The sequence below is a fragment of the Eubalaena glacialis genome, chromosome 1, assembly GCF_028564815.1.
Source record: "Eubalaena glacialis isolate mEubGla1 chromosome 1, mEubGla1.1.hap2.+ XY, whole genome shotgun sequence".
Taxonomy (NCBI): domain Eukaryota; kingdom Metazoa; phylum Chordata; class Mammalia; order Artiodactyla; family Balaenidae; genus Eubalaena; species Eubalaena glacialis.
In genome coordinates, this window is record NC_083716.1 from 177677882 (window position 1) to 177704866 (window position 26985).

Sequence of the window (26985 nt, forward strand, 5' to 3'; positions counted from 1 at the left end):
GTAGAGCTATTTTTTAAAAATTTTCCTCTTTCCTATTTTGCTGTCTATTTTTTCTCATAATCTCATTCTCCTCATTTGGCTTTTGAGTTCCTGTACAATGTCTCTATAGTTTCTTAGAAATAGGTCTGAATTGCTGTAATGTTTCTTGGCAGTTTAAAAATCTTTGTTTAAAGAAATGTGTATTTAAATAAAAGAATAGTAGCAGATAACAAATACACTTTAACTTCAGATTAAAATCATTTTCTTATAAATTAATCTCTGAAATTTTATGTGCAATATTATATTAATCCAACAATATTTTGTATATTTAAGATAAATATATCCATGAAGAATGTGTTTGTTTCTATTTAAAACTTAAATTTTTTTGAAATTTATTTTGTATATGAAATATAACATGTCTTTCCTCTATGTGATATCACTTATATGACTGTATAATTGACCGTTTCAGTTCCTATTATAACACAACTGGGAAATAACCCTAAAGTGTAGGGCTTATTGGCTGTTGGTCATTTTCATTTTCTTTTAGTTTTAAGGAACAAAAGTGGCAAAACTGATTTACTTAGTGTGATCCTTTTTTATTTCAAGAAGGTAATAGAAAGGCATTTTGAAAAATTATAGAGAAAAATAATTAGGTAGATTAAACCTATTGTATCTTTATTTTTAGCATTAAAAAAATCTTTATTTTTTAACATCTTTAACGGAGTATAATTGCTTTACAATGGTGTGTTTCTGCTTTATAACAAAGTGAATCAGCTATACATATACATATATCCCCATATCCCCTCCCTCTTGCGTCTCCCTCCCACCCTCCCTATCCCACCCCTCTAGGTGGACACAAAGCACTGAGCTGATCTCCCTGTGCTATGCGGCTGCTTCCCACTAGCTATCTGTTTTACATTTGGTAGTGTATATATGTCGATGCCACTCTCTCACTTTGTCCCAGCTTACCCTTCCCCCTCCCTGTGTCCTCAAGTCCATTCTCTACGTCTGCGTCTTTATTCCTGTCCTCCCCCTAGGTTCTTCAGAACCAGTTTGTTTTTTTGTTTTGTTTTTTAGATTCCATATATATGTGTTAGCAAACGGTATTTGTTTTTCTCTTTCTGACTTCACTCTGTATGATAGTGTCTAGGTCCATCCACTTCAGTACAAATAACTCAGTTTTGTTTCTTTTTATGGCTGAGTAATATTCCATTGTATATATGTGCCACATCTTCTTTACCCATTCATCTGTCGATGTACACTTAGGTTGCTTCCATGTCCTGGCTATTGTAAATAGAGCTGCAGTGAACATTGTGGTACATGACTCATTGAATTATGGTTTTCTCAGGGTATATGCCCAGTAGTGGGATTGCTGGATCATATGGTAGTTCTAGTTTTAGTTTTTTAAGGACCCTCCATACTGTTTTCCATAGTGGCTGTATCAATTTACATTCCCACCAACAGTGCAAGAGGGTTCCCTTTTCTCCACACCCTCTCCAGCATTTATTGTTTGTAGATTTATTGATGATGGCCATTCTGACTGGTGTGAGGTGATACCTCACTGTAGTTTTGATTTGCATTTCTCTAATGATTAGTGATGTTGAGCATCCTTTCATGTGTTTGTTGGCAATCTGTATTATCTTCTTTGGAGAAATGTCTATTTAGGTCTTCTGCCCATTTTTGGATTGGGTTGTTTGTTTTTTCGGTATTGAGCTGCATGAGCTGCTTGTAAATTTTAGAGATTAATCCTTTGTCAGTTGCTTGGTTTGCAAATATTTTCTCCCATTCTGAGGGTTGTCTTTTGATCTTGTTTATGGTTTCCTTTTGCTGTACAGAAGCTTAAAAGTTTCATTAGGTCCCATTTGTTTATTTTTGTTTTTATTTCCATTGCTCTAGGAGGAGGGTCAAGAAGGAGCTTGCTGTGATTTATGTCATAGAGTGTTCTATGTTTTTCTCTAAGAGTTTTATAGTCTCTGGCCTTACATTTAGGTCTCTAATCCATTTTGAGTTTATTTTTGTGTATGGTGTTAGGGAGTGTTCTAATTTCATTCTTTTACATGTAGCTGTCCAGTTTTCCCAGCACCACTTATTGAAGAGGCTGTCTTTTCTCCATTGTACATTCTTGCCTCCTTTATCAAAAATAAGGTGACCATATGTGCGTGGGTTTATCTCTGGTCTTTCTATCCTGTTCCATTGATCTATATTTCTTTTTTTGTGCCAGTACCATACTGTCTTGATTACTGCAGATTTGTAGTATAGTCTGAAGTCTGGCAGCCTGATTCCCCCAGCTCCGTTTTTCTTTCTCAAGATTGCTTTGGCTATTCGGGGTCTTTTGTGTTTCCATACAAATTGTGAAATTTTTTGTTCTAGTTCTGTGAAAAATGCCATTGGTAGTTTGATAGGGATTGCACTGAATCTGTAGATTGCTTTGGATAGTAGAGTCATTTTCACAGTGTTGATTCTTCCAATCCAAGAATATGGTATATCTCTCCATCTGTTGGTATCATCTTTAATTTCTTTCCTCAGTGTCTTATAGTTTTCTGCATACAGTTCTTTTTTCTCCTTAGGTAGGTTTATTCCTAGGTATTTTATTCTTTTTGTTGCTGTGGTAAATGGGAGTGTTTCCTTAATTTCTCTTTCAGATTTGTCATCATTAGTGTATAGGAATGCCAGAGATTTCTGTGCATTAACTTTGTGTCCTGCTACTTTACCAAATTCATTGATTAGCTCTAGTAGTTTTCTGGTAGCATCTTTAGGATTCTCTATGTATAGTATCATGTCATCTGCAAACAGTGACAGCTTTACTTCTTCTTTTCCGATTTAGATTCCTTTTATTTCTTTTTCTTCTCTGATTGCTGTGGCTAAAACTTCCAAAACTATGTTGAATAATAGTGGTGAGAGTGGGCAACCATGTCTTGTTCCTGGTCTTAGTGGAAATGGTTTCAGTTTTTCACCATTGAGAATGATGTTGGCTGTGGGTTTGTCATATATGGCCTTTATTACGTTGAGGTAAGTTACCTCTCTGCCTGCTTTCTGGAGGGCCTTTATCATAAATAGGTGTTGAATTTTGTCAAAAGCTTTTTCTGCATCTATTGAGATGATCATATGGTTTTTCTCCTTTAATTTGTTAATATGGTGTATCACATTGATTGATTTGCGTATATTGAAGAATCCTTGCATTCCTGGGATAAACCCCACTTGATCATGGTGTATGATCCTATTAACGTGCTGTTGGATTCTGTTTGCTAGTATTTTGTTGAGGATTTTTGCATCTATGTTCATCAGTGATATTGGCCTGTAGTTTTCTTTTTTTGTGACATCTTTGTCTGGTTTTGGTATCAGGGTGATGGTGGCCTCATAGAATGAGTTTGGGAGTGTTCCTCCCTCTGCTGTATTTTTGAAGAGTTCGAGAAGGATAGGTGTTAGTTCTTCCCTAAATGTGTGATAGAATTCGCCTGTGAAGCCATCTGGTCCTGGGCTTTTGTTTGTTGGAAGATTTTTAATCACAGTTTCAATTTCAGTGCTTGTGACTGGTCTGTTTATATATTCTATTTCTTCCTGGTTCAGTCTCGGAAGGTTGTGCTTTTCTAAGAATCTGTCCATTTCTTCCAGGTTGTCCATTTTATTGGCATATAGTTGCTTGTAGTAATGTCTCATGACCCTTTGTATTTCTGTAGTGTCAGTTGTTACTTCTCCTTTTTCATTTCTAATTCTATTGAATTGAGTCTTCTCCCTTTTTTTCTTGATGAGTCTGGCTAATGGGTTATCAATTTTGTTTCTCTTCTCAAAGAACTAGCTTTTAGTTTTATTGGTCTTCGCTATTGTTTCCTTTATTTCTTTTTCATTGATTTCTGATCTGATCTTTATGATTTCTTTCCTTCTGCTAACTTTGGGGTTTTTTTGTTCTTCTTTCTCTAATTGCTTTAGGTGTAAGTTTAGGTTGTTTATTTGAGATGTTTCTTGTTTCTTGAGGTAGGATTGTATTGCTATAAACTTCCCTCTTAGAACTGCTTTTGCTCCATCCCATCGGTTTTGGGTCGTCATGTTTTCAATGTCATTTGTTTCTAGGTATTTTTTGATTTCCTCTTTGATTTCTTCAGTGATCTCTTGGTTATATAGTAGCGTATTGTTTAGTGTCCATGTGTTTGTATTTTTTACATGTTTTTTCCTGTAATTGATATCTAGTCTCATAGTGTTGTGTTCGGATAAGATACTTGATACGATTTCAATTTTCTTAAATTTACCAAGGCTTGATTTATGACCCAAGATATGGTCTATCCTGGAGAATGTTCCATGAGCACTTGAGAAGAAAGTGTATTGTGTTGTTTTTGGATGGAATGTCCTATAAATATCAATTAAGTCCCTCTTGTTTAAAGTATCATTTAAAGCTTATGTTTCCTTATTTATTTTCATTTTGGATGATCTGTCCATTGGTAAAAGTGGGGTGTTAAAGTCCCCTATTTTTGTGTTACTGTCGATTTCCCCTTTTATGGCTGTTAGCATTTGCCTTATGTATTGAGGTGCTCCTATGTTGGGTGCATAAGTATTTACAATTGTTATATCTTCTTCTTGGATTGATCCCTTGATCGTTATGTAGTGTCCTTCTTTGTCTCTTGTAATAGTCTTTATTTTAAAGTCTATTTTGTCTGATATGAGAATTGCTACTCCAGCTTTCTTTTGATTTCCATTTGCATGGAATATCTTCTTTTATCCCCTCACTTTCAGTCTGTATGTGTCCCTAGGTCTGAAGTGGGTCTCTTGTAGACAGCATATATATGGGTCTTGTTTTTGTATCCCTTCAGCCAGTCTGTGTCTTTTGGTGGGAGCATTTAATCCACTTACATTTAAGGTAGTTATCGATATGTATGTTCCTATTACCATTTTCTTAATTGTTTTGGTTTTGTTATTGTAGGTCTTTCCCTTCTCTTGTGTTTCCTGCCTAGAGAAGTTCCTTTAGCATTTGTTGTAAAACTGGATTGGTGGTGCTGAATTCTCTTAGCTTTTGCTTGTCTGCAAAGGTTTTAATTTCTCCATCGAATCTGAATGAGATCCTTGCTGGGTAGAGTAATCTTGGTTGTAGGTTCTTCCCTTTCACCACTGTAATTATGTCCTTCCACTCCCTTCTGGCTTGCAGAATTTCTGTGGAAAGATCAGGTGTTAACCTTATGGGGATTCCCTTGTGTGTTATTTGTTGTTTTTCCCTTGCTGCTTTTAGTATTTTTTCTTTGTATTTAGTTTTTGATAGTTTGATTAATATGTGTCTTGGTGTGTTTCTCCTTGGATTTATCCTGTATGGGACTCTCTGTGCTTCCTGTACTTGATTGACTATTTCCTTTACCATATTAGGGAAGTTTTCAACTGTAAACTCTTCAAATATTTTCTCAGTCCCTTTCTTTTTCTCTTCTACTTCTGGGACCCCTATAATTCGAATGTTGGTGCATTTATTGTTGTCCCAGAGGTCTCTGAGACTGTCCTCAATACTTTTCATTCTTTTTTCTTTATTCTGCTCTGCCGTAGTTGTTTCCACTATTTTATCTTCCAGGTCACTTATCCATTCCTCTGCCTCAGTTATTCTGCTATTGATTCCTTCTAGAGAATTTTTAATTTAAATTATTGTGTTGTTCATCATTGTTTGTTTGCTCTTTAGTTCTTCTAGGTCCTTGTTAAATGTTTCTTGTATTTTCTCCATTGTATTTCCAAGATTTTGGATCATCTTTACTATCATTACTCTGAATTCTTTGTCAGGTAGACTGCCTATATCCTCTTCATTCGTTTGGTCTGGTAGGTTTTTACCTTGCTCCTTCATCTGATGTGTGTTTCTCTGTCTTCTCATTTTGCTTAACTTAACTGTGTTTGGGGTCTCCTTTTTGCAGGCCACAGGTTCGTAGTTCCCCTTGTTTTTGGTGTCTGTCCCCAGTGGCTAAGGTTGGTTCAGTGGGTTGTGTAGGCTTCCTGGTGGGGGGGACTGGTGCCTGTGTTCTGGTGGATGAGGCTGGATCTTGTCTTTCTGGTGGGCAGGACCGCATCTGTTGGTGTGTTTTGGGGTGTCTGTGGCCTTATTATGATTTTAGGCAACCTCTCTGCTGATGGGTGGGGTTGTGTTTCTGTCTTGCTAGTTGTTTGGCATAGGGTGTCCAGCACTGTAGCTTGCTGGTCATTAAGTGGAGCTGGGTCTTAGCGTTGAGATGGAGATCTCTGGGAGAGCTTTCTCCATTTGAATTTACGTGGAGCCGGGAGGTCTCTGGTGGTCCAGTGTCCTGAACTGGGCTATCTCACCTCAGAGGCTCAGGCCTGACACCCGGCCAGAGCACCAAGACCCTGTCAGCCACGTGGCTCAGAAGAAAAGGGAGAAAAAAAAGAAAGAAAAGAAAAAAGAGTAAAGTTATTAAAATAAAAAATAAAAAAATATGATTAAAAATAAAAAAAAGACAATAGTAATTTAAAAGAAAAAGAAAGAAAGAAGAGAGCAACCAAACCAAAAAACAAATCCACCAATGATAACAAGCGCTAAAAACTATACTAAAAAATAAAAGTAAAAACAGAAACAAAAAAAAACGGACAGACAGAACCCTAGGACAAATGGTAAAAGCAAAGCTGTACATACAAAATCACACAAAGAAGCATACACATACACACTCACAAAAAGAGAAAAAGCAAACAATATATATATATCTATATATATAAAATAAAGAGAGCAACCAAATCAATAAACAAATCTACCAGTGATAATAAGCCCTAAATACTAAATTAAGATAAACATAAAATCAGAAACAAATTAGCTGCAGAAAGCAAACCCCAAGTGTACAGTTGCTCCCAAATTCTACCGCCTCAATTTTGGGATGATTCGTTGTCTATTCAGGTATTCCACAGATACAGCGTACATGAAGTTGATTGTGGAGATTTAATCTGCTGCTCCCGAGGCTGCTGGGAGAAATTTCCCTTTCTGTTCTTTGTTTGCACTGCTCCTGGGGTTCAGCTTTGGATTTGGCCTTGTCTCTGCGTGTAGGTTGCCTGAGGGTGTCTGTTCCCCGCCCCGACAGGATGGGGTTGAAGTAGCAGCTGATTAGGGGGCTCTGGCTCACTCAGGCCAGGGGGAGGGAGGGGTACAGAATGTGGGATGAGCCTGCAGCGGCAGAGGCTGGCGTGATGTTACAACAGCCTGAGGCACACGGTGTGTTCTCCCGGAGAAGTTGTCCCTGGATCTCGGGACCCTGGCAGTGGCAGGCTGCACAGGCTCCCGGGAGGGGAGTTGTGGTTAGTGACCTGTGCTTGCCCTCAGGCTTCTTGGTGGCTACAGCAGCAGCCTTAGCGTTTCATGCCCGTCTCTGGTGTCCACGCCGATAGCCGCAGCTTGCGCCCGTCTCTGGAGGTCATTTAGGCGGTGCTCTGAATCCCCTCTCCTCGTGCACCCCAAAATAATGGTCTCTTGCCTCTTAGGCAGGTCCAGACTTTTTCCCGGACTCCCTCCCGGCCAGCTGTGGCGCACTAGCCCCTTTCAGGCTGTGTTCACGCAGCCAACCCCAGTCCTCTCCCTGGGATCTGACCTCCGAAGCAGGAGCCTCAACTCCCAGCCCCCAACCCGTCCCGGCTGGTGAGCAGACCAGCCTCTCAGGCTGGTGAGTGCTGGTTGGCACCGATCCCCTGTGCGGGAATCTCTCCGCTTTGCCCTCTTTACCTCTGTTATTGCACTCTCCTCCGTGGCTCTGAAGCTTCCCCCCTGTCCACCCCCCCGTCTCTGCCAGTGAAGGAGCTTCCTAGTGTGTGGAAGCTTTTCCTCCTTCACAGCTCCCTTCCCTAGATGCAGGTCCCATCCCTATTCTTTTGTCTCTGTTTTTTCTTTTCTCTTTTGCCCTACCCAGGTATGTGGGGAGTTTCTTGCCTTTGGGGAAGTCTGAGGTCTTCTGCCAGCATTCAGTAGGTGTTCTGTAGGAGTTGTTCCACGTGTAGATGTATTTCTGATGTGTTTGTGGGGAGGAAGGTGATCTCCATGTCTTACTCCTCCGCCATCTTGAAGGCCCCTCTCTATTTATTTATTTATTTATTTATTTAGGCTGTGCTGGGTCTTTGTTGCTGCGTGTGGGTTTTTTCTTGTTGTGGCGAGTGGGGGCTACTCTTCGTTGCAGTGCACAGGCTTCTTATTGCAGTGGCTTCTCTTTTTGCGGAGCGTGCACTCTAGGTGCCCGGGCTTCAGTAGTTGTGACACATGGCCTCAGTAGTTGTGGCTCATGGGCTCTAGAGCATAGGCTCAGTAGTTGTGGCGCATGGGCTTAGTTTCTCCATAGCATGTGGGATCTTCCCGGACTAGGGCTCAAACCCGTGTCCCCTGCTTTGGCAGGCGGATTCTTAATCACTTCGCCACCAGGGAAGTCCCGCTATCGTGTCTTTAGAATCTACCTTGATGCAGGGCACTTTGTAGATAATCAGTAATTGCTAAATGAATGAAAAGTAAGTTTCTTAAATTTTTTTTGTGCTGAGAGTTTAAGTGAAGATAAGCCATTTTCTTTGTGTGATGTTCAGACCTTCATAATTTTAGGATCTTATTGCTGGAAAAGCCCTTCAAGATCTTCTCTCCAGCTTCTGTAGAAATGTCTTGGGAGCCATCACTGGAAGAGGGGGTTGGGCAACAGCAACAGAAGGCCTAAGAGAGTGGAGGTGGCTCATCCCGTTTTCCTCACTCCCTTCCAAATACCCCTTAATGGGCAATTCAGCTTTTAAAATGAGAAAAACAAACACAAAAAACAACAAGAGCAAAAACAAACCAACAGTTGGAAAACCATCCATTCAATTCAGTGTTATATTTTACATATGAGGACATTGTGGTCCAGAGAAGTTCAGTGAAATACGTTTGTTAATGGCAGTGTTGGAACTATTGTCTAGACCATTTCCAAAAGACAAATGTGATTTTTATATAGTGGTTACTTTAAATTCAGCTGGAAAGCAAATTTTTTTGAACTGTAATTTCTGATATTTCTGTTGCTTCCCATCTCCCATCTTGAAGGTTAATGGCTGCTGGCCCATGTTTTAAAGTATGATGTATGAGTTTATATATGTCATTTTTGTCTCAAGCTAGTCAATAATTAAGTGTTGGTTTGAGTCACTTAAAATTTTTTTTTGTTGTCATGTAGCTTTTCATTTGCATTATTTCATTAATTATTTTGAAAAGAGCAGTCAGAATGATGTATTACCTGCTGCCTTGAACAAATATATAACCTTTATTTCAGAACACTTTATTAATCTAGGTGCTGCATATTTAGGGGCCTAGTACTTAAAGCAAACAAAGAAATAAAATAAAAACTAAAAATTGCTTTTCTATGCCAAATGAAATAGAATAATTGAAACATTTAATCATAGGCTATTGGGATTGCTTTGAAAATTATGCTTATATGTAGCCACTATAGTATTATATAGAAACCAGTTTTTTTTTTTAAGCAAACTTAATGGCATCCTCTTCTTGAATCATAGATGCAATTCATTTCTCTGGTATGTAGATGGTAATTTTTTTTTTTTTTTTTTAACAGAGAAAGGTTTATTGCAGGGCTAAGCAAGGAGAACAGGTGGCTTGTGCTGTAAAAAACCCCAAATTCCCCCATGGTTTTCAGGGAGAAGTTTTTATAGGCAAAATTTGGGGCGAGGGCTGTAGGGTGTGTGACTTTCTTCTGGTTGGTTGGTGGTGAGGTAACAGGGTGGTGCCCCAGGAATCTTATGCTCAGCCTGAAGTCACCATCCTCCACCTGGGTGGGGGGCCCCAGTTTCTGGGTGTATGGCTATTGTCTCCATTCCCTTCACATCCCAGGGACCCTTCTTTTGCTCCATAAAAGTGACCAGGTCTGGCTTAGAGACAAGACCCAAGGAGACCAGGTTTTTATAGTTCTCTAACATCACATCCCTGTACAATTCCCATTGAGTGCTGTCCAGAAATTCCCACTCATCCTGAGAAAATTCTATGACTACATCCTGGAATGTCAACAGTCCCTGAGAAGCTGCCATTTCCTCCTCTTCTTCCTCTTGTCTGGGTCATTTTCTCATCGATATTACGTTGAGGAATCACATCAGCATCTTGAGAATATGCGTTTGCTCCTAACATACCCACAGGCAGAAGGATCTTGAAATGCTGAAAAGGCCAACTTTTCCTGTCCTTGTCTCAGAAGATATTCAGGAAAAATCATCTCCTATATGGAGACCAAACTATGAATTCATTCTTTCCTGTTTCTAGGTGTTCTCACCTCATATAGATGTCAGGAAATTCTGCTAACACGGGGTATGTGGGCTGTACTGACTTTCCCCTTCCAGACCCATGTAACAGGAAACCATGTTGCCTCTCCTTGTAATTTATTATTTTTAAGATTTTTTTCCCCCTCCCTACATGATATTTGTTTCCTCTAAGTTGAGTTTTCTACTGTTCAGTCTCTAGCTTTTATGTTAGCTGCATTCTTTGGATGTCTGATAATTCTGGCTGCTTGTGATGAGGAGCTCTCAGTGCCTTGGTGGATCTTTGTAGATTCTGAGCTTTAACGTAGTGTGATTTGGGTAGGCAGGTTTGTTGAGAAGCCCTTATGTTAGTCTCTTTAGAACTTCCTTTTTGGTTTTGTCAGATTCCTCAGAGAAGTATTTTCAAATATTGCCCAGAAGGTAATGGTCTGGCTGCCATTATTTTGTGAACTGAATGGAGTCAGAGCCTAAGTGCTCTGAGTCAAAATGCATATGATGACTTTCTTTTTTTTCTCTGTCATTTTTCTCACTTTCTACTGGCTCACATCAAGCCTGGTAATGGGGTGGAAATATGTAATATACCAGCAGTGAGGCACCTCATGTCATATGGCAATGAGCAGGGATGTCCTCCTCTTTTAAAGAAGTGATCCAACAATTGGGAACAACAATACAGTCTGCCATAGAGAGTGTTCCAAATGCAAGAATAATGGGACTCAAGCAGTTTGGTCCTGGCCATACCTCCTCCTGTTGTTTTAGGTCAATACCATAGCTTAAGAAAACTTCAGAGACAAAGATTTCTAAGAAGGAATTTGCATAAAGAGGGTGAAATCTCAGTGTCTCTCAAAGGACACCTGGACTTTCTAGGCATACGATGATTTTAATCACCCATGCTCCTACCCTTAACTGTGCTTGCGTTTTACCTTCTCCAGAGATGAATTCTCTAGCCAGAATTCTGTTGGGGTGGGGGAGAAGCAGTTTTCATCCAATCCTCATTTTAGCCTCCTATCTCCCCAACTCCAGTTATTGAAGAACCAGGTGTTTCCAGTTTCTGAGCCTTTTGAGGATTCTGCAGTGTAATTGGGGTTGATTCTCAGGTGTCCCCATTGCCTTCCTGTGATTTGGCTTTCTTAGGTTTACTAGAGTCAACATGTATCCATTTGCTTTCCGACTGACAAAATTTTGCATTTTTTTTTTTTTCGGATTTTCTTCATCCTGGTGCTTTTCATCCTTTAAGAAATACCATTACTATATTTTTATTGGAGTTTTGAGTGAAAGTAAAATTAAATATTTATGTTCATTCTGTCATTTTAACTTCAAGTGCTGAATGTATAACTCACTTGCATTCTCTGGATTACTGGGTGAGGTTGAGCCTTTAAAAAAAACTTACTAATTTCCCTTCATGATTCTTGGTATGAGATTGGTGTATGGATTATCCTTCGATGATTTTTCTGTTAGATTGTCTAAAGTTTATCAGTTCTGAAGTTTTACTTTTATATTTGGATTTTTAATCCACCTGGAGTTGATTTTTATATAGAGAGTGAAGTAGTGATTTATGTATTTTTTTTCCCCTACAGAAAACCAGCTCCAGGACTATTTATTGAACAATCCATCCTTTTCTCACTGATTTGTAATGCTAATTCTGTCATATACAATTGATCCTCATTATTTGCAAATTCTATTTTGCAAATTTGGCTACTTGGTAAAATTTATGTTTATGCCCGAAGTCAGTACTCGGAGCAATTTCTTGGTTAGTCACAGATCTCGGTGGATATGCAGAGGGCACCTAGGTTAAAGTGGAACAAAGCAAAACTCTACCCTCTTGTTCCAGCTCATACTGTAAACATGTGTCCTTTTCATGGTCAATTTAGTGCTATGTTTTTGCATTTTTGTCCTTTGGTGATTTCGCTGTTTAAAATGGTCCCCAAGTGTAGTGCCAAAGTGCTGTTTAGTGTTCCGGAGGGCAAGAAGGCTTTGATGTGCCTTACAGAGAAAATTTGTTGTCAGATAAGCTTTGTTCAGGCTGTTATAATGCTGTTGGCTGTGAGTTCAATGGTAATGAATCAATAATATGATACATCCAGAAAAAGGTAGAGGAAGTTATGATCTGTACCTAAGGCTATTCCAAAAAGTGCTGAAGTAACATATATATAGTGTGTGATGAAGCTATGGAATCACCATTTAAATTACATTTTAATCTTGAGTCTATCATCTAATTTTAATTTTGTTTTATTTTTACAGTTTAAAACAGAGTGGAAAATTCCCTGGAAATCCCTGGCCTCCCTATAAGAAAAGGACGCCACTCCATCCCAGCTATAAAGGTCTCATGAGACTTTTGCACTGTAAAACTTTACACATTGTGCTATTCACTCTGCTTTACAAGGTACAGTAGTAATTTGAATAGAAAGACTCAGATTAGAATTTATTACAATAATTTTTAAATAAAAGTGCTAAAGGATAATATTTACATAAAAATACTATTTATAAAGCAAAGTGTATATGTTTAAGATGTGTGAGGATATTTCATAATCACATATATATAAATTGTATTCTTTATGTAATTTCAAATCTAAGTTGAAAATAATAGAGCTATACCATTTTTTGGGGGAAACTATTCATCTTATCAGTTTCAGATAGGAATATTTTTTTATGGTTTCTGTGCCACAAGAAGTGAAATATTATGTGAGTACAGGAAGAATGAAATGAACAGTAGGGACCAAACAACCACCAGAATCCACTAAAATGACAAAGCTAACATGGCAGCCATAGGAGCCAGTGACCCTGTGTTTAGGCTTGTTCTCTTGGCTTTCTTCCTCTGATCAGGAATGTGACATGGAGGGATTTGAATGGGCTCCTATGTGACAACGTTAAGGATTTTCTTTTGTTAAATACCTTAGAAACTCAAAAGGTGATGCTTTTACTTTTTTGTTACCTAGAATTTGTTTTATCCTTGGGTCTTCTCACACAGAACTGACTTACTTATTTGACTAACATTAGTTGTGTACTCAAAAATTGTATACATAATGTCATGGAGTATGTGTATATATATATAACAGGCATATTTATGTTCTAACCTGGATAAGAGATGAAAGACAAACTATACTCATGTTATATAGATAAAATAACTATAGACATTTATGAAGTAACTAGACACAATAAACATTATACAGTTAGATACAAAAAAAACTATTGTTTCTTCTTTCTAATTAGAATTTGAAAAATTAAAAATTAAATTAAATAAAAAAGTAAGCCTATTTGTTAGGCAAATTTACAATTACTACATATACATTACTTAAATTACTTAAGAAAATATACATTAAATTTAGTTAAGTAGACACTTTAGTTTTTTTCTTGTTTGCTGTGTAAACAAATATAGCTTTTAGATTTCTGTACCCCCTATTCTTTTTAACTCTACCCCATGACCAGTTTTTCGTTTTACTTGTAAAAATTACTCCTGTTAAAATTTTAGACATGCGCCTCAAAAAAACATCTTGAATGGTTTATTTTCATTAATTTCTAAGAGAATTATTCAGTAAAATGATTTAAAATGTTCTTTTTTTCATTAAAAAAAGTAGAATATTTTTTCTTACTAAAAAGATATTTGTGGTTTTGATTTTTTACAAATAGATATTTTTTGAATGTCTACTTAGTGCCAGATTTTGTTTCAAATACTTTATATACACTTACATACATTACTTTGTTTAATTCTAGGAAACTTCCTTATGAGTGAAAGTTCTGTTGTTATTCTCATTTTTCAGATATGATTTTTAAGTTTTAGCGATTAAATAACTTGTTCAGATAGTGAAGCTAAGTACATGTATTGGGTTGGGCAAAAAGTTTGTGTTTTTCCGTAACATCTTACGGATAATAAATGTCAGTAATTCTTGATTTAAAAATTAAAGAAGACTACTGCAAATGATTTGTGTCCTCTTTCAAGTTAAATTTTTTCAACCTTTTTATTTGCTTACTGTAAAAAGAATATTTCATGAAAAATAGAAAGGCAATATTTAATTGCAAGATTATTATGAACAAATTTTTAAAAATCTCAACTTTGTAATAGCTTTCATGACTTTTTATGATAATAGAAGAACCTTTAATTGACATTGCATTGGCAGGTCAACTTTCTAAAAATCAGTGTCAGTAAACCATTTCATCTCCTGCCATGTTTAATATTAAAAAACTTTAATATAGAACATGTTGATAAAAATCCCCAGAAACCATTTTTTTTTTGTAGTACCTAATAAAGTTTTTTCTTTTCTTAGCCTTTAAGTTACACATTTGAAGCTGTAAGATGTAATGCCATAGGATTTCAAGCCAAAATTTATTTGATTTTAGCTAGTAATGCTTTATTTATTAAGAGGAGGCAGAGTAGTAATGATAGGCAATCCTTGGGAGTTTGAAACTGTGTTCTAGTATTGCTTGTGCTAGCTGAGTGTGTGGCTGAGCCTTGGTTTCCTCCCTGTAAAGTACTGGATTAGAAAAAATGACCTTTGTTGCCTCCCAGCCTTCAGTCCCCTCTTACTGCTGTTCTTGCTCCTCCCACTATCCATACCACCTACCTACTATTTATTGAACACCAATTGCTAGATACTGTATGAAGCAAATTACAGATAATAATCATGTAATCCTTGCAATAATTCTGGACTACTATTCCAGTTTTAAAGATGAGAAAACTTAAGGCCAGATGTTGCTCAAGGTCAAACTAAGTATATACAGAATTTGTATAAAAAATGAGGTTTTTAAAAGGTTTTGAAAGTCTATTCTCCTCACCACTGTGCCACACAAAATATGAATGGAAAAGCCTTCTCAGTAGTCAGAATAAGCATTAAAAAGTCAGTGAACTGAAAGTCTTTATTTTTTAGTCACAATAGATTAGCTCCTAAGTGACTAAGTCCTTTCCAAGCTCCCTCTGCCGTTTGGGCAGTTTCTGCTAGGCTCAGCCTAGACTGGCCTCTTTTTTGTTCTCTTTAGTCTCATCTGCAGCTGACAATGCCACTCCCTGCAGAAGCTCTTCCTCTTACCCCTTCCATAGTTTGACCAGATGGCTTTTTTTTTTTTTAAATAATGAAGACAACATGATAGCTGCCAGGCTGTTTTTTTCTTATGGTATTTTATGTGTCTTCTGGTTAATAGTTTGTTGCATCATATTGAATGAGTGATTGGTGTAGGTTAGCCCCAAAGTCCTGCATAAAATGTGTAAGGCTTGCATTGTGTATTCCATGTATAAGGTCAGATGTATCAGTATTTCCTCAGAGAAGCCTCTCTCCTAACCACTTGCATTCCTTTTTCCTTTCTCACTCATATAAACCACACATTGCATACACATTTACACAACAGCACAAAACACTCAGGTTCAGAACTTTAATTTTAGAGACAGATTTTAAGAATATTAATGTTCCATAAACAATTATTTTGCTCCCAATTATATGCCAGGTACTATGCCAAACACATTTGCATGAATTATCCTATTTAACAAACTTATTTATCTGATATCTTTGTCATCAGGAGAAGAGTGTCAGCAACTTAGGATGTAAAATAGTCTTGTTAAATTACTTTATTAGATACTAGTATTTTTATAATAATGGTTTTAGTGGATTATTTAATGTCTTAACCTTTAGGAAATCAGTGAACTAATATTTCTGGATATTGCCTAAAATACTGTGTGATCTTGAGAGGGAACCTGTTTTACTGGTTTTAGTTTTGTCTTTTCACCAAGGTATAGCTTTACTTACGTATCTGATTATGAATTTTGTATATATATGTATATATATACATATGCATACATACACATATATATGTGTATATATATTTTATGTTACTTTCATCTATAGCATTAAAATATTTTTTGATATTTAAGTGAAATATGTTTTGTGGAAAAAAAGTAATTACAGGGCATTTTTTCCCTTTTTAAAGATTTTGATGGATCATCAAAATCTGTCAGAACATGTACTCTGCATGGTTTTATATCTGATTGAATTAGGACTTGAAAATTCAGCTGAAGAGGAATCAGATGAAGAGGTAAGTAGTTTCTTGTATTTTTAAATGTTAAAGTTATGACATGCTGTAATAAAAGGTTGTATGTCATCTTGAAAGGTATTTATGGATTCATCATACTCAGATGAAAATCTTCCTAAGAACTACTGGAAAAGGCCCTTTTTAATCGTCACATACGTATGTTCTTTTAGAGGTTTCACTAATACATTAAACTCCATTTGTAGAATTATTGAATTTGAAATTCGTAATTCATAATATGTAGATCTAAGAAACGTGGTTAGTGCACTTTTGGTGTTATGCTAATAGCATTGATTACTGGTAAATAATTGTTATGTTAGGAATTCAGTCTAGAAATTCTAATAATTTGATTAGGGATTAATTTTGAATAGCAAATTGTTTCTGTAAAGGTTTTAAGTTAATGGAGTAAGTATTGTTATAAGGGAGAATGTTTACTTAAGAATGCAAGTTGTTTGTTAATCTGTTTCAGGATTTTATAAGTATCACTTCCATAAAAGTAATTGTCACTACTAATTGATTTTTATAATTAATTGATATTTTCCTCATCCCCTCCCTCCAAAAAGACAGAATACAACACAACATAATAACAGCAAAAAAACAAACAAGAAAAAAACAGACAAGTAAAAAGACTAGGCTGTACTTTATATTCTAAGTTGAGTCAACATATATTCTTTCATAGATATTAAAAGGTCATTACGATTCCTCTAAGACTTAAGTCAGACTTTTGGTTGATTTTTCAGACTTTCTTCTACAGTTAGTCCAAATTAGCATTATTTGACTGTATTATGAGTTATTCCTAATGGTTGATGAATAATATTCTGTACTAAGTATTTCCAAATTGAAAAATGTTTTTTTTCTGGAGAAGTTTAGCTGACTTCCATTGGACTTACCTATATTAGTACTGAGAAATTTGTTCTAAAATTTTGTGTTTGTATTTGGTTTTATTAGCACTTTGTGATTTGTGAATGAGACTATAAGGGATTCAGGAATATGACAGGCAATAGACTATTATTTGGGCTTGTTACATTTCCATTGTACCTTATTGGCAAGGTTTGATATTCATTATGTTTATGTTTTAGGCATCAGTAGGTGGACCAGAACGTTGTCATGACAGTTGGTTTCCTGGTAGTAACTTAGTATCGAACATGCGACACTTTATAAATTATGTTAGAGTGAGAGTTCCAGAGACTGCTCCGGAAGTGAAGAGAGACTCACCTGCAAGTACCAGCTCTGATAGCTTGGGTTCTTTACAAGTAAGTGTAAAAGAGAGAACAAAAAAAAGGAAAGACTTTGTTATGTTGGGTTGTGTCATTTAGATCATCCTATCATATCCAAAAGAAAAATAAATGTGGTTGTAGATAACTTTAAATTTTCTTTTATTTCCTCTGATATATCTAAGCAACTTTTGCCTCACCCATCTTTTTCCTTTAATCTGCCAGAGTTCACGTCGGCCTAAAGTTCTTCAAAGAGAGGTAGATGTATATAATATTTGCATTAACTAGCAATATGGCTTTAACTGGAAATGGGGACAAATGCTGAAGTATTTGTGTGTACATGTGTGTGTTTAATTAATATGGTTAGATTAAAAAAAATGTTTAACGTGTGTGTGTGTTTTTTAAATGCAGTAATTTAGGCTTAATTTTAAAGAAAATTCATATTATTGAACTTAAAAAATAATACTGCGTATTTAATAGTGGGTTTTTCTTAGTAGTGTTAGTATTTTGGGCCAATTATAAGCGGCACATTTCAGTCTGTTTACATTTAGCATTGTTACTAACATCTTAAAAATGAATGTTTCCTAAATCAAAATAAATTTAATCTTTAGTTGCTGGTGGCATGCCCATTCATAACTTTTTTTTTTGCTCCTATGGCAGTTAATTAACTTTGATAAAATAAGCCCACAAAAATCTTAAACTCCATATATTGTGTATTTGGACTCATTTTGAAAATCAGCTCTCTCATTGCATGTAGCTTAATTTATAGAAAGCAGAAATGAAAAATCTTGATATGACAGGGCAAGTAACTAAACTTAAATACCTCTAATTCCTACAATATAGATTTTTGCAAGTGAAGAACATTGAATCAGACATTTCTTGTTGAAGAGTCCATTTGTAGGAACTTTCTTTGTCTTTGACAATATGTTTTTGCTGTGAACACCATAAAGAATTTTGATTAAAATATTGGAATCTATAAGTGGCAGCCTTTGCCTCTAATGCTGGTAGAGAGTACATTGAAAAACAGCTTGGATGTTAAAAAAAAATAATGTATGTTATAATTTAGCTCATAAAAAGCTCAACTGATTGAAGCATCCTTTCTATGCTTGCTTAAAAAAAATTAATGAAATCCATTAAACTAACTTGTATCTTAATTAAAAGATGATTTCTAAGAGCCCTAATGCAGTTTGACTGCTTTAGCAAAAAAGGCTAGTTTGAAGATAAATTATTGAGAAAAATGGTTTTAAAAAATCTGTTCAAATAACAAATTATAGTGATATTTAAATATGAAAGAGATTAGTTTGATTTTTCATCTTTATATTTCATTTCAGTAACTTAAAGCATTTGTGTTAGAATTAATTTTCAAAGTTTTGAAGTTCCTTAAAAATGAAATTAATTAGCAGTTCAGATTCATTAACTTGGAAAAAAATTAATTTATAATTTTCTTAAGTGGAAGATATCGTGGTTTTCTAGAAGTTGGTAAAGAGTATAGTATTCTTGATGAATGTTGGATAGAATAGCTTTTATTCCTTTAATCTGATGAAGGACTTTGTTTATGATTCCTCTTTAATATGGCTGTAGAAACTACTCAAGCTTTGTCTATTTTCCCTGGTAGGTAGGCCCAGGAGGTTGTAAAAGAGGTGTTACTGTGGATAATCGCCTTTCTCCTCGATGTTTCCAGGTTGAGTGGGACTAAGTATATTTGAGAGAAGTGAAGAGACAGATTTACTTAAAGAGCAAATCTATTAAATAAATCTTTGGATGAAACTTTGAACATTCCGTTTTGAAAATGTAGTACTAATATGGTTTTAAACTTGACACTGAATAACTTCTCTTGATTTTTCTTTCTTTCTCTTTTGAATGGTAGAATTCTGGTACAGCTCAAGTTTTCAGCTTAGTAGCAGAGCGTAGAAAGAAGTTTCAGGAGATCATCAATCGCAGTAGCAGTGAAGCAAATCAGGTGGTTCGTCCTAAAACTTCAAATAAATGGTCTGCACCTGGTTCAGCTCCACAGTTAACTACAGCCATTTTGGAAATTAAAGAAAGCATATTGTCTTTGTTAATTAAACTTCACCACAAACTCTCAGGAAAACAAAACTCCTACTATCCTCCCTGGCTTGATGACATAGAAATTTTAATCCAACCAGAAATACCTAAATATAGTCATGGAGATGGTATAACTGCAGTAGAAAGAATTTTACTAAAAGCTGCATTGCAAAGCAGAATGAACAAACGCATCATTGAAGAGATATGTAGAAAAGTGACCCCTCCTGTACCACCCAAAAAGATCACTGCTGCAGAGAAGAAAACACTGGACAAAGAAGAAAGGTAGTTTTTATTTTTAATGTTTAAACTAATGTATGGTACAGTTGAAGATTTTATATTACCACCCCCCATCCCCACTTTTGGCCATCTGAGGCTAATCACCTGGATGTTTATCAGCTGATTAGTTTGTAAGATAAATGGAATCAAAGATAGTCAGTGCTTGTGCATTTAGCATGCTTGAGTTAGTTGAGTTATCATTTACATTTAGAATACATATGGTGACAGCCATATGTATTCTAAATGTAAATGTACATGTATGTATTTAAAGGTGAGCTGTAGAGTGTGTAGCTCATTGTTTTAATTAAAGAAACATACTGAAACTTATAAGTTTATTATAAGTTTACGAAGGAGTAGTATAGGAGACCAAACACATATTCTATCAGTGCTATTATTATTTAAACATTTTTGGAGGTCTCATACGTCTTTGAGCATCTACGGCACATTTTTGTTTGTTTCCATTTCTTCCTTGATGACAAATTTTTGTCCTTTGAGGATGGGTTTAATTTTTAAAACCTTTTTATTTTGAAGAAATCTCAAACTTACAGAAATGTTTCAAGGATAATACAATGAACTTCCTGGATCATTTCAGAGTAAGTTGCTTTACCCTGGAATACTTTAGTGCGTGTTTTTTAGGAATAAGGTCGTTTTCTTACCTAATCAGAATACACCTTTCAAAATAAGGGACTCAACATTTTATTTAGTACGATAAAATCCTTAGATCCCAAGTTCTGACAGTTGTCCCAGTAACGTGTCTCAGAGCAAAAAGATCCAGTCCAGAATCACTCACTGCATTTTGTTGTCATGTCTCTTTGGTCTCCTTCAGCATGGAATAGTTTCCTCAGTTTTTCCTTTATTTTCTTGACCTTGGCACTTTTGAAGATTATAGAGCAATAGACACTGTAGAATGTCCCTCAATTTGGGCTTGTCTCGTTTCCCATTATGTTTGGATTCAGGTGATGCACCTTTGAGAGGAAAATCAAGGAAGTGTTGCTGGGGAGTTGCCTGGTGGCCTAGTGGTTAGTATTCCAGGCTTTCACTGCCATGGCCTGGGTTCAATCCCTGGCTGGGGAACTCAGATCCTGCAAGTTGCGTGGCCTGGCCGAAAAAAAAAAAAAAAAAAAAAAAGGAAGTGTTGCTGTTTTCTTTTGACTGCATCCCATCAGGTGTCACATGATTTTAATTTGTTTCGTTACTGGTGATTAACTTTGATCACTTGATTATGAGGGTGTCTGTTAGACTTCTTCACTGTCAAGTTACCCTTAGTAACTTTCCTCTCTTTTTTCCCCCCTTTGTAATTAATATGTAATTTGTGGGGAGATACTTTGAGATGCTGCAATATCCTGATCTCCATCAACTTTCAGTTAATTCATTTATTTACTTATATCAGTTTGGAGTTATGGATTCCTATTTTATTTTATGGGTTATAATTTCTTGCTCATTAATCATTTTGATGCTCAAATTGATATAGATTTGACCAGTGGGAGTCCCTTCAAGCTGGTTTCTGTGTTCTTTGGATTTCTCCCCACCATTCTTTGAGCATTTTCAATTATTTTCTGGGCCAAGAAGATGGCCCAGGTTCATCTTGTGTTTGGTATTAGCCATTTCTCCAAAGAGTCCTGGTTCCTTTTAGTAAAGAATCTTATTTAGAAACCACAGTCCACGTGCTCATTCTAATGAGCTCATTCACAGACCCTCTTAGTGGGCAAAATGTGTGTGTACGGGGGGGGGGGATAAAGGGAGGGGAGAGAGAGTTATTAAAAACTATGACTGTGAGTTCAACCTGATAATCCCAATTCTAATCCAACACGGTAGGATTTATTCTTCTTTTCCTTCTTTTCATAATTGTAAGTCTCTCCTCCCATAGTGAGAAACCTGGCCCCTATAATCCTTAATATGTATTAATTTTTGATTAATTCCCTTGTATGTAACCAATTTCTTGTAACTTTCCCCCACACGAATGCCCTCCTGTGCCAGGCTGTTGGGTCTTGACACCCTGTCCTAGGCCACTGTGCCACCTTCCATGTTCAGGAAGGAAAGAGAGCGCAGGAGGGGTTTTTAATTTTTTGAAATGGCTAATGTCGTTGGGAGTCCAGTTTGATGAGTAAGGTGAGTGATCAACCTGGATAATAATATATTGGCTTAAAATATAAAATATAATATAAAAAATAAGAGTTGTATTTATAAATTAGGTAATAAAGTGAGTTTTCTTAAGTGGGCCCTAAATTACATTTAAAGTAAATGTTAGAAAAGGAGTGTTAAAAATCTCTTGAACTTTATTGGCAAAATTATGTAACTTTTCATGGTAAGCTGGACCACAGTACTTGATTTTATAGACGTTTGTGATTATCTCCACTAAATGGGTCGGAGCGGATGTGTGAATAATCTAAAAATTACCATCAGCATTCCATTCTTCTAAATTCTATAGTCTATATCCTTTAATCATTTCAGATTAATAGCAGAATTCTTTCATGTTTCCCATAGAAATTACTTCATAGAATCTCAGTTTAATAAAATTCTTTTGTAGTATATAGATATAATAAATGGTCACTAAAAGAAACTGCTATAGTATACTCCATCCATTATGTTTTTAATGTCCTTTGTATCATGGGACATGATAAACCCCTTTTTGAGTTTAGTTCAGGTAAAAAGTTTGTCTCTCCCAATGAGTTAATATATAACTTATAACCTTTTTCTTCTTCCTCTCCCTCCTCTCTTGTTTTGAATTACTATATTAACCTTACCTTGCTGGGGGTAGAATTTTATGCTTATTAGTATTTCTAGCATCTTTAAATTTAGGGAAGCCTATCTCCTGTCTTTATTAGTTTACTTTTATTTTCTTATACTTATGTTATAGTCATTTTTTTTCTTTTTCAACTAGCCTCAAATTAAAATGCTCTTTGGAAGTAGATAAGGGATAATTAATGAATAGAATAAAGTGAACTAATCCAAAGGAATATTTATGCTTAGATTTGGAATATAGTTTTATCTTTATCTTGTATTTGAGACTCTTTCATATTCTTTTACTTCAAACAAAATAAACCAAACTTGGAATATTTCCTAGTAGAAACTGGAAAACTTCCTGGCTTTTTGCTGTTTCTCTTTTAGGAAGAGACCTGTTCTTAAGGTAACAGTAAATCTGACTATTCTTTTTTTAAAAAATTAATTAATTAATAAATTAATTTTTGCTACATCGGGTCTTAGTTTCGGCACATGGGATCTTTTGTTGCGGTGTGCAGGCTTCTCTCTAGTTGTGGCGTGTGGGTTCCAGAACGCGCGGGCTCAGTTGCCCCGCAGCATGTGGGATCTTAGTTCCCCAACCAGGGATCGAACCCGCGTCCCCTGCACTGGAAGGGGGATTCTTAACCACTGGACCACCAGGGAAGTCCCCTAAATCTGAGTATTCTTAACTTTTAGATTCTGTTCATAGCTTAACATAATAGTTTCTTCTAGCAATGAGTTTGCTATTATTTGTACCTGGGGTTAAATTGTGGATTCCTAGCTAAAACTCTTCTTGCTCTTGCTATGAACTGACATATATTTAGGAAATTGTGTTGTTGGACATCCAAATTTTCTATCTACTTTTATTATTATTTCACATTTTAAAGTAAATCGTGGCTTTTATTTTTACCTATTTAAGCCCAGTGATTTTCAAACTATTTTAAAGCAGCAGAATCCTTTTAAGGACAATAAAATTTTACCTGAAATTTAATACATAGTACAGAAAATTGGTTGTTCTTAACTGTGTGCCGGGGGCCTTTCATACATTATATACTCCTGAAAGATAGTAGGTATGTCTTAAGCACGTCTGGTACTTATCATTTTATTTCTGTTTAATCTAGGCGACAAAAGGCCAGAGAGAGGCAGCAGAAATTGCTTGCAGAATTTGCTTCACGACAGAAAAGCTTCATGGAAACTGCAATGGATGTTGGTAAGTCAAAATTTATTAGTTTAGAACTCTCATACTTACAGTTATTACCTTAGGGATTATCTAGTCCAATCATCCACCAGTTTTTAACATTACAGACAGATGATTTCTGGTCTTTATTTAAACAATAGAGTGATGGAAGATCAGACCTTTATTATAGACAGTCCATTCTGTTGTTGAGTAGCTACAGTTGTTAGAAAGTTCTTCCTGATGGTAGTAATACAGTATTCTCCTGCTGCTTTCTTCTGTTAAACTGTCCTTTAGATTTGTGAAGTTCATCAATATGAATTTAGTTATTCTGATTTTTTCCTGTGAAATTATTCTAAGATCCTTAAAATACTTTTCAGATACTTTCAGTGTCTCTTCCTGCTGCCCACCCCTTCACTATTTCTTAAAATCAGGTGCACTGCTCACTTCCATTAGGATTAGCATTAGCATTTGTACAATGAGAGAGGATGCCATTTTCTTGTGTGATGGTAGATTGCTATGAGTAATCTTTTACAAACATAGGAGAAGTAGATTAAATCTCAATTAATCGCAGTCTTCAGTTAACCAGGATACTCCCTTCCCTGACTATTACTTGCATTTCATTGATTTCTCTCTTTCTTTTAACTTTTAGACAAAAATGCTGAAAGAAAATACACTGAAGTGGTGCCTTTAGTTAAAATATATACACATATGTGCATTTAGACATGCAAATACAGTCTCATGCACATAAGCACATGTAACTAAAGTTATATATATATATTAACTAATGTTCAATATATAACTAATGTTCAGAAGAGGTGTGAAGAGGAGGGTCAGTCCAGATTTAGCATAATGTGTTCTAAACCATCAACAGTAGAGTTTATGTTCAGGACATAACTTTGATGTAAAGTATACTAAATTCTGCTTATTGGATTAACTTGCTATCAGTTGACTTTCTTATAAGAAGTATGAGGATTTAGTTCATTGACACTGCTTTTACTTTTTCCATTGTGTTTTCTTTTCCTTCTTTCCAAAAATTAATAATTATATATAATTTTTGGTTTTAACAGATTAAAGATAATTGTAATAAGTGTTACAATTAAGTGTTCTATTAAGTGTTCTATCTATAGCCAGTTTCTTCATATCTCTTCATATAAAATGAACTAATAAGCACCCCTATTTTTCATTTTTCTTTTCCTTATCTCTACCTTCTACATTTTATTAGTTACTTCTTTTATTTTAAATTAAGTTTGCCAACATTTTGTTTTGCAGTTGCAGTCAAGTCTTCCATCCAAAGGTTTATTCTAAACGTTGAAAAACAGTTAAGATAACTTTTTGAATGTTGTTGAATACAGGGCTAAAAGATAACCTAGTATTCATTTACTTTTTTTGAGTCCAGTGGCCTGACTCCTAGCGCACTTTAAGGAGATTGTATTTAGTATATAGCCTCTTTTCTCACAGTCTTGCAATTGCTAAAACCATACCATCTTTTATTCATTTCTGTTTGGGCCATTACTTTGTTATATTGTCTTCTGTTTCTCCTGAAGTTTCCAACTACCTTTTTTTCGAACTAATATGCCTTTATGATATCCCTCTTATTCTGCCCACTCAATCATACTGTCCTTTGCATGGAATTCTGTTCCAGTCTGGTCCATTTGCTCTGTAGGCATGCTCTGCAGCCATTACCTTAGGATTTTCCTCTTATTATGTTGATCTGGGGTTTCCTGCATCTTATGTCTTTTTGGGAGTCTTGTTTATTGGAGTGCAGCCTCAAGTGTATTCCCAATAATGCTCGTGCTGGAAGCTGAACTTTCTGATTCTTTATATTTCCAGATGGAACTCTGGTTTGCTCTCATGCTTGATTGTTAATTTGGATGAACATAAAATTCCCCGTTGATACACATTTTCTGTTACAACTGTTAAAGCAATACTCCCTTGTCTTTTGCCATTAATTTGATAAGAAGTATGGTGGTAGTTTGATTCTTATTCATTTGTGGGTGAGCATTTTTTTCCCTTTCCTGTGACACTTTTATAATTGTTTGATCTTTAGAGATCTGAAGTTTTATGATATGTATCTAGGTGGATCTTTTTTCATTCTCCTTAGTACTTAATGGACCTTTTTGGTCTGAAGATTCATGTATCAGAAGCTCTGAGAAAAATTTTTCCTATGATTTTCTTGATAACTAGTATAGCCATCTTCCGAGATGACCCTCAATGATCCATACCTCCTAGTATTTATGCCCTGTGTAGTCTTCTCTGACATTGTGCCAGAATTGGTATACATGATCACTGGGATATGGCAGAAGTGATGGTATGTCATTTCTGAGATTAGGTTATGAAAGATACTATGGCTTCTCTCTTGACGGCTTTTCTTGCTCTTGGATTACTCATTCTGGGGAAAGCCAACTGCCATGTTGTGAGCAGCCCTATGGAAAGGCCTGTGTGGTTAGGGACTGAGGCCTCTGGCCAACAGTCATGTGACTGAACTTGGATGTGAAAGTGCCAGCCCCATTCAAGTTTTCAGATGAATACTGCCCAGCTGTTACTTTGATAGCGATCTCATGAGAGATGCTGAGCCAGAACCATCAGCTAAGCTGCTCCCAGACTCCTGACCCTCAGAAACTGTGTGAGATAATAAATGTTGTTTTAAGCCACTGAATTTTGTGGTAATTTGTGAAACAGCAATAGGAAACTATTATAATACTTTTCTCCTTATATTTTCTTTATTCTCTTTTGGTGGGACTCTCACTACTTGGATATTGGGTCTCCTGGATTGATCTTTTAGTCTTTTATGTCTTTTTTAAAAATACATCTTTATTAGAGTATAATTGCTTTGCAATGTTGTGTTAGTTTCTGCTGTACAACAAAGTGAATCAGCTATATGCATACATATATCCCCATATCCCCTCCCTCTTGCGCCTCCCTCCCACCCTCCTATCCCACCCCTCTAGGTGGACACAAAGCCCTGAGCTGATCTCCCTGTGCTATGCAGTAGCTTCCCACTAGCTATCTATTTTACATTTGGTAGTGTAGGTATGTCAATGCTACTCTCTCACTACGTCCCAGCCTCCCCTTCCCCCCGTGTTCTCAAGTCCGTTCTCAACGTCTGCATCTTTATTCCTGCCCTACCACTAGGTTCATCAGTTATGTCTTTTTTATATCATGTATTCTTTTTGCTTTACATGCCTAGAGGTTTCTTCTCTTCAATATCTTGGTCTTACTTTGTCTATAGAATTTTTTCTCAAATCTTTCTGAATGTCTCTCTCTCTCTCTTTCTCAATTATCATTTATCCTTCTGAATTGCTTAGAAATTTAAGTTAGTCTTTCATGTTGTTAGTTTTCCTCATTTGCGTGATA

The 26985-nt window shown here is 36.0% G+C and overlaps 2 protein-coding genes across 4 annotated transcripts in view; one reads left to right on the forward strand and one right to left on the reverse strand.

Annotated features, from left to right (window-relative positions):
• UBR3 (ubiquitin protein ligase E3 component n-recognin 3) overlaps positions 1-26985 on the forward strand; it is a 229729-nt gene that overhangs the window by 108977 nt on the left and 93767 nt on the right. For all 3 annotated transcript variants that reach the window (XM_061184691.1, XM_061184709.1, XM_061184700.1), the window contains exons 20-24: positions 12427-12568; positions 16099-16203; positions 17277-17450; positions 19279-19739; positions 23576-23664. In XM_061184691.1, coding sequence (XP_061040674.1) covers positions 12427-12568; positions 16099-16203; positions 17277-17450; positions 19279-19739; positions 23576-23664 — 971 coding nt within the window. The remainder of the gene's footprint in view (positions 1-12426; positions 12569-16098; positions 16204-17276; positions 17451-19278; positions 19740-23575; positions 23665-26985) is intronic.
• On the reverse strand, positions 9697-9966 carry LOC133076887 (KRAB domain-containing protein 5-like). Its single transcript, XM_061171861.1, has one exon. The coding sequence runs from the start codon at positions 9964-9966 to the stop codon at positions 9697-9699; it is 270 nt and encodes an 89-aa protein (XP_061027844.1).